General features: G+C 43.4%; 1 protein-coding gene across 1 annotated transcript in view; it reads left to right on the forward strand.

The window, feature by feature from the left end:
• The window catches only part of Acvr1 (activin A receptor type 1), a 118677-nt gene extending 103614 nt beyond the window's left edge, over nt 1-15063 (forward strand). Inside the window, exons 7-10 of the mRNA XM_075985168.1 lie at nt 1059-1334; nt 5531-5728; nt 12979-13109; nt 13821-15063. Coding sequence (XP_075841283.1) covers nt 1059-1334; nt 5531-5728; nt 12979-13109; nt 13821-13955 — 740 coding nt within the window. The 3' untranslated portion in view covers nt 13956-15063. The remainder of the gene's footprint in view (nt 1-1058; nt 1335-5530; nt 5729-12978; nt 13110-13820) is intronic.
• Nucleotides 15064-17359: the final 2296 nt, after the last annotated feature.

Raw genomic sequence — 17359 nt, forward strand, 5'->3', positions numbered from 1 at the left:
CACGTCTAGTTCTTGAAGAGCCAGGGTGACGGTTCTGACAGAAGTATTGGGTCTAACCATTCTCTCCCTGTATTACAAACACATCCAGTGGGTGTACCAAAGTCCCCACCTCTAGGCACCTGCTCAGCTTTCATTAGTGGACGTCTCTGGACTCCAAACCCAGTCATCCTACAACGACGTTCCAGCACTGAGAATCAAATGTACTTACATAAACTTGGGAGGTAAACAGTTGCAAAGGTCCTGTTCATTTCAAAGTGCTTTTTCCTGGTTTAAGACATAATGAATGGGACAAACAAAATCCTTCTTTAAGGTCTAGGGTTCATAGGGAAGGGGAGAGGAGGAGAGCTTGCTTTTTTCCCTCCTCCAGGGAAGAAATGAGTATGGGCTTACTACACAAGTATATGTTAGCAGTTTGGGGTTTTTTGGAATTGTACCTTTTAGCTTGGGATCTTTATTTTGGGGAAGAATTCCTTGACTGTACTTAGGATGTGCACAAAAGCAGCTTCATGTCTCTCTCTGTCTACTAGTATCTCATTTCTCTCAAAGACCTCTGTCACCTCTGGATACAAGCCTATTCCAGTGTCTGCTCTGAATTGTTTAAATTATTTATTTTAGAAAAAAATTATTTAGATGCTGCAAAGGCTGCAGTAGGCATGGCTACTGCCATGCCTACCTGCTCTGAGCTATTAGGATTCTGGGTGCTGGGCTCATGGTGCCAGGTCAGGACTAGAAGGCAAACATCCAGTTCCCAGGTTTGTAGGGTTAGGACACTATCTGGCAAGAGTTCTAGAATTTTATTATGGGTGAGCACCAAAGTATAAACATCATGTGATTCTTTATCCTGTATATTAGTGTTTACAAGGATTACTTATGGTGGAAATTGGCAGGACATTTTGCCGTTCATTAGCGCTGTTCCTTTCAGGACTAGATGCTGTTCCCTGGTGCTTTTGTAATTAATTATTTTTTGTTCTAGATTAGATGCGCTCGGTGACCGTTTTGGGTTCTCAAGAGTCACAAGGTGGAGTTCTCACTGTGAAAATCCTGTCCTTCCTTCCCAGGTTTCATTGCTTCGGACATGACATCCAGACACTCCAGCACCCAGCTGTGGCTAATCACACATTACCACGAAATGGGATCCCTGTACGACTACCTTCAGCTCACGACGTTGGACACCGTTAGCTGCCTTCGGATAGTTCTGTCCATAGCCAGTGGTCTTGCGCATTTGCACATAGAGATATTTGGGACCCAAGGGAAGTCAGCTATTGCCCACCGAGATCTAAAGAGCAAAAACATCCTGGTGAAGAAGAACGGACAGTGCTGCATAGCAGATCTGGGTAAAACTTAGAAACCGTTTTTAGTTACCTCATTTACTAACGTTGTACTCCACTGTTAGCCATGTTGTGCCCGTGTCTCCTCCTAACATGTTGTACTGAAAATTTCAAGCGTTAAGGAGAACTGAATGTCTTTCTAAGCTGCGCAGGGACCACTTGCATCTCCCTGTTAACCAGCAGCTGTGTGTGGACCACTCGCATCTCCCTGTTAACCAGCAGCTGTGTGTGGACCACTCACATCTCCCCATTACCATTTCACAGTTCTCTCATCCTTACTGTGCGTTCATCTGTCCATCTATCAGTTCATATTAATCAGTTCATCTTGGAGCGTTCTAAAGCAAGTTGCATACAAAAGAATCCTTTGCTCTGACAACTTCGCCATTCAAACTAATATGCCATTCAGAAAAGCGCCTTATTTGTTCATTCATTTTTTTTCCCCTTCCAGGTACACTTTACATATCCTGAAACACCCAAACCTTATATTCTCAGAGTTTTGACAGAAGCTGCAAACCCCAAGTCTCTGCCGAGACTTTCTTATTATTTTCTAGAGTAGGGTCCATCCTTAGCCCACCATCTGCGACAACTATAGGAGCATTCTGATTTCACCAACTTTTGTGTGAAAGTAGGTGTACAACTAAATATTTTATGGATCGGTTTGTCTTAAAAATGGTACCTGAAGTCATTCTTCAGTCACCAAAGCAAAGTTACCAAGTGGAAAAAGTGGGCCATGAGGTAACTTGTCCTTCGTGGAGTCGGAGCCCCCCACCCTCCAGGGTTTCGGGTCTGCCAACGGAGTTTCAGTTGTCCTACAGAGGAAACTATCTTCCCGGATAGTGGCAACTCTGCAAACTAATCTCTTCCCTAAACCCCTAGGATTTTGGCTGTATGGTTGTCCTAATAATAACCGAATTGTGTCGTTATGATGCCTCATTCCAAAAAAGGTTTAGACAGAATTAGCTTTAGTTGTGTGATAAGATTAATATACTTTTGTTCGGTTTTAAAAGCAGAGAACTTGACAGGTTAGGGAAATCCATTTCCTTCGAGTCACCTCATGTCAGTGTTTTTGTGAGGGTGCGGGTGTGGCCCCAAAGCCACGTGCAGCCATTGAGTTGTGAAGAAAACTTGCACAGCTGTCCTGGCTCCTGGAGCCACGGTGATTTGTGTGCAAATTCTGTCACTCACTCTGCATTTTTGCATGTTTATTTACTTGTGGGCTCACCTGGCTGAAATGCCGACACTCCTTAGGCTCTGCCCAAGGGCCAAAAGGGGGGCCCTAGTGCTTCATGCCAAGCTCTGAATTCTACAACCTTGGTGCCCTCACAAGAACTGTTCATGTACCTCAACACCAGTTGTGCCTACCTCACAGGATTATGGTTGGGTTCGGGCATTGCTGGAAATGTCTCAGAAGAAAGGATTCCCGTGAGGGTTGCGGTTATAATAGAGAAGCTCTAGGCTTTGGTTTATGGGACTTGGTCAGGAAGGAGATGGGGGGATTTCGTCCAGCTAATTAATGGTTCAGCCACATTTTTTTGGTACGAAGCCTTCCAATTAGATGCATTAGCTGTGGCAAAAACCCATGCTACTGAGTCACTGCCCGAGACCAGTAATGTTGTGTAGGAAACAGCCCCTTGAAGGCTGGAAGTTGCATGTAATTATTCATGGTTTACCCTGAAATTAAGGACCACTCATCAGGAACGGTGTTATCAACGCCGCTGAAAGGACTATATCCAATTGATTTTTCTAACTTTTTGGTTATTAAAAACAGTTAAGCGTATAAGATTTTAATTAATTTGTTCTTTAAAAATAAATTTTATTATGAAAAATACTTGCAAATAAGTGAAAACATCACATAAATGGTTTGAAAGAATATTAGTTTTTGTTTTGGCTTTTTTAAAATTTGTTTGTTTAGTTTCTTTCTCTATGTAGCAGCCCTAGCTGTACTGGAGACCAGACTGGCCTCGAACTCAGAGACCCACCTGTCTTTGCCTCCCACATGCAGGGATTAAAGGTGCACACCACTACCACCTGGCCTTGTTTGTTTTGTGAGACAGGGTTTCTTTGTGTGGTCCTGGTTGCCCTGAAACTCTCTCTGTAGACCAGGCTGGCCTTGAACTCAGAGTCTGCCTCCCTCTGCCTTCTTGTGCTGGGATTAAAGGTGTTTGCCACTGCCACCCGGCTTGAAGGGATATTATGATAACTCTTAGATTCAAAATTGAACTTTTTATTATATTTTCCTTCTGTGGTTGTGTATTTTTACTCATTTGGGTGTGTGTGACAGATATTATAACATTTTACTACTAAATATCTCAAAATTTATCCCCCCATATCAAAATATATCTCTTCCAAAACCACAGTTTAATCTCATCGAAAAACCACTAGAGTCTGACTATGTCACCTAGACTGGCCTGGACCCTCCTTTAGCCTAGTTTGGATCCTCCTGCCTCAACCCCTGAATGCTAGAGTATTACAGGTGTGTGCCACCATACTTGGCTTTGGTTATTTCTTGGCTTTCCCAAGTAACAATTCAATCAAGGTTTACAGATTGCATATTTTTCTTTATAGTCATAATTGACTGCTAGTAGGTAAGGGATTCTCTGTAAAACTGGGCACCCAGCATCTTCTGGAGGCTTCTGTTGTTGTTTCCCTCCCCTCCCTCCTTCCCTTCCTCCCTCCCTCCCTCCTTCCTCCTCTCCCTCTCTCTCTTTCTTTCTTTGCAGTATCTTATTAGCTGACCTAGAACTCACTGGTCTTGAACCTTGTAGAAATTCTCCTGCCTCCCCAGAGCTGGGAGTGTAGGTGCACACTGATAAGCTGTTGGTCAGGGCTCTGGTCATTGGAAGCCTTCGCTGTGGTGGAATGAGCCAGTTCCAATACGATGCAGTCACGTGGCTTGGGGCAGCAAACTTCAGTGCCCTGCCCATAGGCCTCTCCACAGGGCTGTTTACTGGCCTTTAGCATAATAAATGGGCCAAAGCAAACAAGCAGGAAAACTTTTATTCTGTCTCTCGGGCCCTTGTTTCAAAGAAACACGCGTTCACTTTTGTTGTTATTAATGTGGCTAAAGCCAGCCCAGCTGCCGTGGCCTGTCGGTCTCACCTGCTCCTGCCCAGCAGGCTGACGTTTTGACGGTGGCTCTAGGAAGGCAGAGGGGCATATGTGGTTTGGCGAATGTTCACAACAGCTCAGACGGAGAAAGAGGACCCACTCTGTTTTAGATGAAGGCAGTTGCTAAAATCTTTGCCGATTGTGAAGAGTAAAATGGTGCTCTCTTTGGCCTTGTGTGGAGTCACGCCTTCAAGACTATGGCCTGAAGCATTCGTTCACCGCAGAGAGCTGGAGGGATTTCCAAGGCACCTCAGGATCGCAAAGTTTCCCGGGCATCTTGATCCTATTTGGCATTTCTCATTATATTGAGTGTTATAGCAATCATTTTTTAAGATGGTCTATTTGTGCATCAATAAATAATTCCATCCTCGAATAAGCCAGGCACAAATCTGCCTTTCCCCAGTGGCTAGCGGGGAATGGCAGGTCTCTCTAATTGACGGAGGAATTCAGAAACGAGCCATGGTTTAAGTGCTTTGGAACCATTTAACGAGAGAGATGCACTCTGAGTCAAGGTTCAGCTTATTGCCGTTTGTTCCCATGATTCCAGGGGGAAGGTCCATGGGTTCAGCCAGCCTGATTGCTCTGATAAGCGGCTGCCCCTATGGGGATACACCAGAACCAGTCGTAGCTTGCCCCTTATGGAACAATAAATTACCTCAGGCTTTTGGTCTTGCACTGTCAAAAATTTGTGTTTGGAGATAAGTGGGAGAAGTGGTGGTGTTTGAGCATTTAATTTGCTGATTTTTAAGCCACCTTGAAATTCACATAGAACATGTATGAACCTGTTTTTCCATCGGCTTCCAACATGGCCTCATATTGCTTTCATGTTTTGGTCTGCATTTACAAAAAACCCTATCTTCTGGATCTTTATATATTAACTTGATAGTCTCATAATCTTCCTGAAATGAGTACTTTTTCCTGCTCTGGTGCCCAAAGTTACACCCAATCTGGGGCTAGTCAAGACATTCTAGGTCTAACGCCAGTGACACACTCACCACCAGAGGGCGCTTATGATTGGGGTTGTTATAAATTCCTTCAGCTGCCCTGTAGGAAGAACGCAATAGCTAATCACGTTGTTGTCTTTTTCCCTTTAGGCCTAGCAGTCATGCATTCCCAGAGCACCAATCAGCTTGACGTGGGAAACAACCCCCGTGTGGGGACCAAGCGCTACATGGCTCCCGAAGTTCTAGATGAAACTATCCAAGTGGATTGTTTTGATTCGTATAAGAGGGTCGATATTTGGGCCTTTGGCCTTGTTCTGTGGGAAGTGGCCAGGCGGATGGTGAGCAATGGTAAGTGTGTAGCATTGTCTTTGTCCGTAGTCTCTTGTTGCCACGTGGTCAAAAACACAGGGGACTATGGCAGCCACGTTGAGTCAAATCATGCTTGCCTGACTTCTGGTGGGTGAAGTGTGTAATGGCATTGTGTTTGGAATTTCAGAGAGGAAACAGCTGAAGGACTATTTTTCGACCAGCATTAATTTTTCTTGTTTTTTTCCTTGGGTGTCTTGCTTCTTTCCTTTTGTCCTCTGGCTTTCTGTTTGACTTTCTTCTCACTGTTCTTCTCTCTTTGTTCCCCCACGAGCAATGTCTAGCTCTTATATAAGCATCTTGCTATTGCAGAGTTCTTTTCTTTTTATCATTGGATTATTGAGGAAAGTCTGTTCCCACATTTAGAAGGCATTTCTTTATAAGAAACATTCAATCACAGTTAAATTCAAGGACTGTGGATGGGTGGCTTGTATTGATCTGTTTAATTTTATAAAATGGTGGTTCTCTTAGCTTATAGGAAAGCCTTCCTTCCCTCCCTCCCTCCCTCCCTCCCTCCCTCCCTCCCTCCCTCCCTCCCTCCCTCCCTCCCTTCCTCCCTCCCTCCCTCCCTCCTTCCTTCCTTCCTTCATTATGTAGCCCAGACTAGTCTAGAACTCACAGAGATCTGACTGCCTCTCCTCCCAGGTGCAGGGATTAAAGGTGTGTGCCACCATGCTTGGCTTATTTGTCAGTGTTTTGGTCTGTGCCTCCCACAACTGGTTCTCCCTCATGTCCACTAGTGAACCTTCACGTAATGAAACTTTGTATTGAATTAGGAAGCGTTAATTTCTGTTCTGTCACTTTAGGAATGCCCCAACAACATGGAGTGATTTTCATAGCACAATCCCTTGAGTCAACTTGATGAGCTTCTTTTTTTTTAATATTTATTTATTTATTATGTATACAATTTTCTGTCTGTGTGTATGCCTGAAGGCCAGAAGAGGGCGCCAGACCTCTTTACAGATGGTTGTGAGCCACCATGTGGTTGCTGGGAATTGAACTGAGGACCTTTGGAAGAGCAGGCAATGCTCTTAACCACTGAGCCATCTCTCCAGCCCTTGATGAGCTTCTTATACCTAGAAAATATGTCTCTGAAATTATCCCATAAAATGAGAAGAAGATGAGGGCTGGAGAGATGGCTTAGTTGTTAAGAGCACTGGTTGTTCTTCCAGAGAACCTGAGTTCAGTTCCCAGTACTCACATGGTAGCAACTCCTAATTGTCTGTAATTTCAGTTCCAGGGGATCTGATACCTTCACACCAATGCATATAAAATAAAGTTAAATAAATTATTTTTAAAAAGAGGGGCTGGAGAGATGGCTCAGAGGTTAAGAGCATTGCCTGCTCTTCCAAAGGTCCTGAGTTCAATTCCCAGCAACCACATGGTGGCTCACAACCATCTGTAATGAGGTCTGGTGCCCTCTTCTGGCCTGCAGGTATACACACAGACAGAATATTGTTTACATAATAAATAAATAAATATTAAAAAAAAAAAAAAAAAAAAAAAAAAAAGAGAGAAGAAAATGATGTTTAAGGTTTTATTCAACTTTCAAAAGTCATTTTATCTTCCTGTAAACCACTGGGATCCCAGTTCTGAAGTCTTCTAGAAATAAAAAAAGAGAAATCTAGATCTTTGCTACATCTGCCATCCACTGATAGTTGTGGACCGAGATTGTGTGGTAGTTAAAAATTTTGTGAGTAACGGCCAGAGATTAAGACGTCCTGTGGCAAAAATGGGGTTGAGTAATTTGATATAGTTTCAGTGGGCAGTAGCTGAAGTTAGCATGTCTTCATGATAGGGTTTTCTGTGACTTCGGTGTGTCCATTTTTAAGATACCCACAAAGGACGTTATGGCAAGTGTTTCAGATTAAACATCTGTGAAACAGTAACTTGACAGTTCTTTCTTAACAGAGCCATGGACATTTTCTGGTAATTATTTCTCAATGCACTGCCTTTTAGTTAGTGCCATGGAAGCGCTTGACACCAGTTTGCGACAGAAAGATTGCCTAGCTGGTTTATAACGTTCTGAACTTTGCCTGAGATTGCACATGGACTTCATTTCCTCACCTTTCCCCAGTCATTTGTGGCTGCTTTAGAGCTGAGGGGAAAGCCAGATTCTGCTTAAGCCGTTTTTTCATTTGTTTGCTTGTTTTCATCTGTTTGGTTTCGAGACAGGGTTTCTCTGTGTAGCCCTGGCTTTCCTAGAACTCACTCTGTAGACCAGGCTGGCCTCAAACTCACAGAGATCTGCCTGCCTCTGCCTCCCAAGTGCTGGGATTAAAGGCGTGTACCATTGCCACCTGCTAGTTTAGTTTGTCTTAACAGGCGCATTTAGAGGATTGGTACTAGAATAAACAGTGTCTTGGGGAACTTCCCTGCAGGGAGGAGGAAGCTGGTGTCCATGGGTCAGCAGAGTAGCAGGTTCCCAGCTTCGGGTGCACAGCCCAGAGCCAATCAGGTTGCTAGGCAGGAATGCATGGTGTGGGCTTTGTAAGAATGTGTCACAAATGTGCCCTGTGGCAGTGCCACAGGCGTCAACCCGAGTGGTTTGAAAGATCAGCTGCGATTAATAGTAGTCAGCTTGAAGTTAGAGTCATCTGCTTGAAATTCAGCCAAACAAATGTTAGGTTGTTTGCTAGATCCTGTGATTAAGGTTATTTTGGGGAAGAAGAAAAAAAAAAAGCAAAAAAAAAAAAAAAAAACTGGCTGGGAGGGGAAGGGAGAATGTTTTGGTTGTTTTTGTGATTTATTGGTCTCTCCTTTGCATCGTGGGTTAGGCGTCTAGCTATTTCCCAAGATGCCGTGGGCTGAGCTTCTGTTCTGTGATGTGTGTGTGTGTTTAAGGGGAGATAAGGGTATCTTGTCTCTCATTTTAAAGCAAGTTCTAACTTTCTAGAAATGGCTCACTTGATCTTTTCTTTTTTCTCTAGTCCCTCTTTTCCCATGAGCTTTCACACGCACATACAACACACGCATATATGCACACACATGCACATATACATACATACACATACGCAATACAACACAAGCATATATGCACACACATGCACATACACATACATGCACACACGCACACATATGCACATACTTGGGCGTGTGTACATGCACACACATACTCAAATTAGTGTGCCTAAACTCAGACTTGAGACTAGTCAATGCTTCTTGAACCCTTGTTTTATTTTAGCCACTGCTAGCCCCCCCAGAGGAAAGGTGAGAGGAACGGAAAGCAGGAGACATGCTGCTCTCTTCTCCTTGCTCCTGCACCCATGGTTTCCATTCCCTTCTCCACTTTGTTTATATGTGCTTACGATCGTCTTTCTCTTGTATGCGACTCTTAAGCTAGTCTCCGCTCTTATTTTAAATGGTCATGTGGTGTTTTATTAATGTGGCCCTTCCCAGATTGCTAGACATCCTGTGTCTCCCATTTGAGGCCTATGGTAGACATTTTTGTGCACATAACTTTTCATTTGGGGAATTTAAGTCCTCATCTTAAAAGCGGTGGTTTTAATAAGTCAGAATATGGATGTTTTTGTGGCTTGGCACACATTGCCAAATTACTTTCCATAAGGGTTGTCCTAATTTACAATATTTCCTTCACCCCAGGGTACAATGTACCTATTTCACTTTCTTACCACCTTTAGGAACTGTCATTAAAATAATATATATATATTTTAAATTATTGTGTATAAAATGTACCTCATTTAAATATATGAACACCTCATATTAAGAAGGGTTATTATAATTATATGTCCTTTGAATATCAGAGTATTACAAAAATTCATGACCAGATAGTTCTGTTGGAGCACTGATCCTCAAGTGAACCATGAGCATAAAAATATGTCATATTTTGCACTTTTATTGGAATTTCACATTTATTTCCTACTAGTAATAAACCTCATGCTGTTTCTGTATAGGAAATGAGACTTCAGTCCATTTGCACGATCAAGAATTTCTCAGTAGGATCTTTTGGATTTTATTGGTGCTAGTACTTTGACAGTGAGTTTGGAATCGTTAGGGAAGAATGGGGGTTTTCCCACCTTTCCTGTGTGGATTTCCATACGAACTAAAGGCGGTGGTTTGCTTGGGGAAGTAGTGAAAGCTGGAGCAGGCATCAGAATCAGTGCCAGCTCATGCCGAGATGCTGCTGGGCTTCAGCCCTGGACCCCAAAGTAGGGGTTCTGAGTTAGAGAATGTGAGGTCCAGGCTTTGAATGTGCACATTGGACTAGAGGCGTCCTAAGAAGGCAGAGGCGACAATGCCCACAAGCATCTGTAGTCTAGAGGGTAAAGCCATGTGCCCCTATGGCATTTGGTGGCTTCTTGCTTCCTGTTGTGTGTTTCTGTTTTCCAATGCCTGGAACCAGGGCTCTCAGGCGTGACACACAGAGGCTTGTGTGGGTGGAGCCCCTGGAGCTCTATCTCTGGTTCTGAGCCCACTGGGATGGGAGAATCAATAATATCCCAGGCTCTTATACTATGACACTACTATTTAGATTTGTTTCACCATTGGAAAAATATTGATAGTACCACCAACTACCACCATGAAGAGGTCATGGCGGTTAAATGCGATCATGTCAGCGAAGCAACTGTTATTTGCCTGCTGCATAGGGAGGGCATTGACTACCATTTCCTGGCTCCGTTCTACTGGAAAAAGGTTTCCAGGAGCTTCTGGATATTCCCCACCTCCTACTGTCTACCTCTCCCCCTCCCCTGTGTTCCACGTGTTCCCCCATTTCCCTGCCTATAGGAACACTCTGGGGGAGCACTCCTATTTTCCTGACTTTAATTATTATGGGATAAAAATCCATATTCAGATGTGCCAAAAACTATTGTATCACACAAAAAAAAAATACCCTGGCTGGCCAAGTTGCATCGCATGGGCTGGGGACTAGGAAATACTTAGAGTAAACGTATGTTTGGCACATGCAGTTTGGGAAACCTATTCTAATGAGCCCTTGCATTTGCCAGAGAGCCCCATGTGCTTCTGTTCGTGAGTGGCTTGTGTGGGAGCCATGACAACGCTGGATGTCCAGCATGCGTCATGATGTGACTTCACTCCCTTAGTGCGCACTAAGGTTTGAGCCGATGAATCAGCCCAGGGAAAATATTCATATTTATCCTTTTTTTTGTTTTTGAAATTTGAAAGCTTTTATTTAGTTGTTCATTTTAACCTTTAGGGAAGTGACTGGGGACAGGAATGTGGAGGCGAGGCTGGAGGAAGGATTATTTTTTTCCTGCGATTTCCTGGAATTTTGTGTCCCCATTTGGAGTTGCTAAAGAGAGGAGGACCATCCGTTGGCCTCATGCTGAAATTGTGTGGAGGCATCAGAAGTTTGCGAGAAGCTGTTTGTTTGGTTTTTTTCTTACTTCCTCTAAGACAAATATTTGTGTCTTTTGTACGTTCCTGGCCTTTAGTGCATGGCCTCTCTTCTCAAGAGGCATCCAGTTCCAGCTCTGTGGTGCGTTTTGTCTGTCTAGGTTTGAGTGATATGCAGTATTTAGTGTCATGAGAAGGAGTTGTGGAGCTGGGGAGACAGTGTAGCTCTTGCACGAGGATGTGAGTTCGATCCCAGGAAGCTATGTAGAGAAGCTAGGCATGATGGAGCATGCCTTAATTCCAGTGCTGGGGAAGGCAGAGGCAGGGGCATCTCCGAATCCTGCTATCCAGCCAGCCTAGTCCACTGGTCAAGCTTGCAGCCAGTGAGACTCAAATAAAACAAGATAAGACCGAATAAAACAAAACCCAAAACATGCAATACACATACATGCACACATGCACACACATACATGCACGCACACAACAGTTTGGAAATGCTTTTGTGCAAGATATTATGTTTCCCAAGTACTGAAGGGTGAAGACGTTTTTGTTTAAACGTGGTCAGGGATCCTTACAAGAGAAGTAAGTAAGATTTGGAGATGGTGTAACTGCTTCCCGTGAGGTTTATGCCCGTTAGGAGTAATTGCTATTTGCCTGGAAAGGTTTTCATTTGGATCCACATCACAGATTCAGTTACACAACGTGGCTACATTATTTAGGATTAACAAAGTGTCAACTAGAATTTTGAAGATACAATTTAGACTACTTGCCATTTTAAAAATAAACTCTGGAGTCTGTGAGGTTTAGAAACCCTGTAGTATTTCTACAGCAGATGCTCCTCATCTCTGAGCTTCTGCATAAGTGACTTGTATTTCTGTGAAATTGGTGTGAGTGGATTCTCACTAACCCCTGCGACAAAGCAAAAGGGAGTTGAAGCTTTTTTAGGGGGCTTGCAAGAACGGGGAAAGCTTAATTATACCTTTTACTCACAGCCTCCTTCTGTCCTCTACAACAGCACCCCCACCCCGTGTGTCTAGGAATAGAAGTTCCATGCAGGAAGAAAAGGGGCCAGCAGCCGAGTTAGTCACTGACCACATGGTTGATAAAAGGAAACCAAGTGGTAATTTCCCTGGTTCCCTGGCTGTAAGAGGACAGTCACTTTGCTAATTCCATATGGTGAAGTCTTAAATTGACTGGTGGAATTTGTCTTCTAAGTGATAAGACAGGTACTGATAATAACTGTACTAGCCATCGAACAGAGGCTTCTGTCTGATAGTTTGAGGACATGCCTGTGTGGAGGGAGAGTGAGTGACTAGGAAATGACAATCTCAGATCACGCTATTTGTGTACCCCTAATGGGAGAGATTATTTGAAAGCCATGAATTTTCTGACAAAATAAGTTCATAACAAAAATGTGGTTTGGGTGATGGTCTTGATTTGTTATTTTGCCTCCGGCTGTTTCCAGATACTTTTAAAAAGAATTTTTTTAGTTTAATTTTATGTGTATGAGTATATTGCCTACATGTGTATCTGTGCAACGTTTATGTGTGTGTATGTGTGTGTGTGTATGTGTATGTGTGATGCCCGTGGAGGTCAGAAGAGGGGTGGGTTCCCTGGGAACTGAAATTACAGACGGTTGTGAGTTCTTTGTAGACAGTGTCGGAACGGTTTGTGGTACTTGCGATTTCATGGGAGGATTTTCAGTCTTCATCTCATTCTGATTTCCTGCAGGGTATATATTTATTGCCTTTGTCTCAACTTATTTTAGGACCTGCCTGTGGCTTCCAAAGGTGCTTTGACATAGGAGAGTGGTGGCTGGGGCTTTATCCTGTCACATTATAACTCACGACAGGGACACCCTGTGGGGAGGTGTACTCTCCTGCTAACCCACACAGTTCTCGTCTTGTCGTATACAGGAATAGTGGAAGATTACAAGCCGCCATTCTATGATGTCGTTCCCAATGACCCAAGTTTTGAAGATATGAGGAAAGTTGTCTGTGTGGATCAACAGAGGCCAAACATACCCAACAGATGGTTCTCAGACCCGGTAAGCATGCTATGTCATTAGTTTTAGATCATCCCAGCAACTGTTAGCTTCCTGACTCTTAGCATCGATTTCATGGGCACCGTGAATCTACTCTTCTCCTACACAGGGTTACGTAGGATCCTGGAGCCTAATTGCATAGGTTTGGGTGGCATTGCAATTCTTGAAGAAGCCCAATCTGGCAGATGTTGCTAATGGGTGACACTCCCATGGGTGTCCATGTGTGACCAGTGTTGAAAACAAGATCACTCATTCCTGTCGCCCTAAAGCTGCGGTTGCATGTGTCAATCAGAGGCAGCAATGGTGATTAACTCTTGACCATCTCTGCTTACCTGAGATTCTAAAAGCAGGCTGTACGATGCCGAGGAGCTTGATTGAATTCCTCGTTAGTAGCACATCCCAGATGATCCCTAAGATTTTACTCTCGTCACTGGGTTAGTAATATTACTTTTAGCAGCCATAAAATGCAAGGGCTCTGACTTGGCCCATGGCATTTGCTGATAAAGTATGCTGGTGGTCCTAGGAGTCCAAAAGAAGCTCATAAATGCTTCCTCGTTGGTGGCTAAGGCCTTGAGGACTTCCTTAAAGAAGATGCCTATAGCATGGCCAGCTTCTCAAGACTTACAGGTTCTTCAAAGAAATTGACACAACATTCGCCTAGTCTCTAAGCCCACCAGAGAGTGAGTCTGTGTGATGTTTCTTTCCTCTCCTCAGACATTAACTTCTCTGGCGAAGCTGATGAAAGAGTGTTGGTATCAGAACCCGTCGGCGAGGCTCACAGCTCTTCGCATCAAAAAGACTTTGACCAAAATCGATAATTCCCTAGACAAATTAAAAACTGACTGTTGACATTTTCACGGTGTCAAGAAGGAAGAGTCAACACTGTCATTGTCCAGCTGGGACCTAACGCTGGCCTGACCAGTTGTCAGAACAGAACCCATCGGTCTCCCTCCCGAAGTGGCTGCTTTGACAAAAGCAGATGTCTCTCCTAAGCCATGTTCCGGGGAGACACTAAAACCACCCTAACCTCGCTCAAAAAAAACTGTGAACTGGGCACTTGGCGAACTGTTCCCACCACAGAGACTAATGGTGGGCGGATACGGTTGCAAAGGGAGGGGACTGGAGGAACAAGGAGAGATCCTACAAGAGGTCTGGGCATTAAGACAGTGGCTTTGCATATCTTTCACGGGTCTCCTAGACACTCCCCACGGGAAACTCAAGGAGGTGGTGAATTCTTAATCAGCAATATTGGCTGCACTACTCTTCTTTGTTGCACTAGGAATTCTGTGCATTCCTTCCTTGCACTGTTACCCTTAATTTTCAAGACCCAACTTGCCAAAAACATCGGCTGTGTACTCCACTGGTCTGTCTTTGGATAATAGGAATTCAATTTGGCAAAACAAAACAAAAAATTATAATGTTAGACTCTGCTGCATTTTACACACGTGCTGATGTTTACAACGATGCGAACATTAGGAATTGTTTATACACAACTTTGCAAATTATTTATTACTTGTGCACCTAGCAGTTTTTACAAAACTGCTTCATGCATACGTTAAAGCTTATTTTTATGTGGTCTTATGATTTTATTACCGAAATGTTTTTAACACTAGACTCTGAAATGGACATTTTTTTTCTTTTATTATCAGTTAAATTCACATTTTAAGTGCTTCACGTTTTTTTTATGTGTGTAGACTGTAACTTTCTTTTCAGTTCGTATGCAGAATATATTTAGTCATTACCCATGCGACACCACCCAATATATTACTGATTTAGAAAGCAAAGATTTCAGTAGAATTTTAGTCCCAAACGCTGTGGGGGAAAATGCATCTTCTTCGGAATTATCCATTATGTGCATTTAAACTCTGCCAGAAAAAAAAATAACTATTTTGTTTTAATCTACTTTTTGTATTTAGTAGTTATTTGTATAAATTAAATAAACTGTTTTCAAGTCAAATGGTGAATTTCTTTTTAAATGTATAACGAAAGATCTGTGAAATCTAATGTGTTTTAACGTGAAAATTGAATTTTTGTTTTTCAAGGGGATTAAGGAGTCTGGGGACATAAGGGGTTAGCTCACAGTTTGAATTTGAGGTCCCCACAATTCTTTTACAACTGGATTCTTTTCCTCAGTCTCCCTGATTTAAAGTGTATGAACAGACCTCTCTGCATGTCCCTCCACCCTGGGCTGTGATTCTGAACTGGAGGATGGCTATTGTGTAGTGCAGGGTCCCAGTGGATCCAGAGCCTTCTACACCACAGTGCCTGCGAGTCTGTCTACAACAGAATCGAAGGTAGGATTTACAGAAACCCCCAAAGAGGGTGTGGACTCCCGAAGGTCCTCTGTAAGTGGTTCGTGCCTTTGATAGCATACATAGAGTAGAATCACGTTCGACTTGCTTTGGGCGAAAATGGACATTTTATTTCAGGTTACACACTGCATAGAATTTACGATCTTAATAAACTTAGCACACGCAGGTCGGAGGCATGAAGCACATCCATGGTTATGCCATCATTTCCCCTGTATCCATTTCCTCTGTATCTATCGGATGCTAGGCTTCCTCATTCTCCTCCTCATCGACCCCAACAGCATCATGCGGCTTTCCCTCCCCATGCGTTTGACCACGCCCATCATGTTCTTCTTGTCAGTGGGATCTTGCAGTCTTTGTTCTTAAGTGAAAATTGACTTACTTTACACAGAGATGTCAAGTTTTATTCATGGTGTAGCATATGTCTGAGCTTCCTTTTTTCTCACTGAATAATATTCCATGCATGCACATACAGCATCTTGATTGCTTGCACATCTATTGATGAACCTCCCGATATTGAGCTGCTGAGCGGCTGAAGGAATGCTACCGTGAATACCAGTAGACCTGCGTGTCTTTGAGTTCCTGCTTCCAATTCTTTTGCCCGTATACTCAGAAGTTAAATAGAATCACTTCATTTTTTTAAAAATTTTTGACTACTTAAAAAAAGGATACAGTTTAAAGAATTTAAATAAATGGTGATGAGCTGTTGGCATCCACGGACGCAGAGCCCCACTGAGCAGCAGAAGGCTGTCAGTTCCAGGAAGGCACATTCCTGCTCGCGTCTTGTTCCTCAGCCACGAAGCTGCTCTCCTGACCATCAGCATCATATGCTACCTTCAGTTGTTTTGAACATATTACCAGTAGAAACATACCGCATGCGTGTGGGAAGGAGCGGGGTCACCGGGAGTGGTATCTGGTGAATAGAGGCTACTGATCTATAACAGGGCTGTTCGGGGTGTATTCCCATCAGGGTTCTGATTGTTGTATGTCTTCACCAGTTCCTTGGAATTTTCTTTTCCACCTCAGTCTTTCTGGTGGGTGTTGTACACGCATTTCAGGAAAATGAAGAAGCAAAGGGGGAGAGAATGATTAAATGGTGGTTTAAATGGCTCTTGTCATCCTCCTGGAGCAGAAAAGGTCTCAGTTCACACCGGCTAAGCGTGAATTGTGGACGTACATCACCGACATTGCAGCCTGGACTTGGATGATGATCAATAGTGATGTCATTTGGTACCCACCCACTAAGCCTGACTGCTTCTGATCTAGTTTTGTAGACCAGTATGTTATATTCCAGTTTCAGAATGGCCTTTTTGGGGGAGTAATTTTGACCCCATCTGATTTCCCTCTTAGTGATTTTTGAATTTTCTTTTAAAAACCATGTTTTTAAAATGACATCTATGTGTCTCTCTTTGCATCTATATATGCATCTATCTTCTGTTTGTCTGCCTGTCATATTTGCTTTAGGGGTATGCATGTGCCACAGTGCGTACATGTAGCTCAGAGGACAATCTAGGTATCATTTCTCTCCTGCTGTGTGGTACTCAGAGATGAAACTCCCGTTGCCAGTCTTGGTGGCAGGCACCTTTGCTTTCTGAGCCAATCCACTGACCCTGAATTTGAATTTTAACTTTAAGATTAAAATAATAATAATTTTTTTTTAAATTTTACGTGTAAGGGTGTTTTGTCTGCTTGTATGTCTGTACCACATGCGTGCGGTGATGGTGGAGACCAGGAGAGGATGTCGAATCCCCTGGAAGTGGGGTTTCAAAGAGTTGAGAGTCACCATGTGGGTGCTGAGATTTAAACCCAGGTCATCTGGAAGAGTAGCCAGTGCCCTTAGCCATCTGATCAGCCTGTGATTTGTATTTGGGTGCTGACCCATCGATGCATGAGGTGAGAAGAAGCCTAGCCACCCTCTGAGAAAGCAGGTCAGTGTGGATTCTC

This window comes from Microtus pennsylvanicus, chromosome 9, assembly GCF_037038515.1.
Source record: "Microtus pennsylvanicus isolate mMicPen1 chromosome 9, mMicPen1.hap1, whole genome shotgun sequence".
Taxonomy (NCBI): Eukaryota; Metazoa; Chordata; class Mammalia; order Rodentia; family Cricetidae; genus Microtus; species Microtus pennsylvanicus.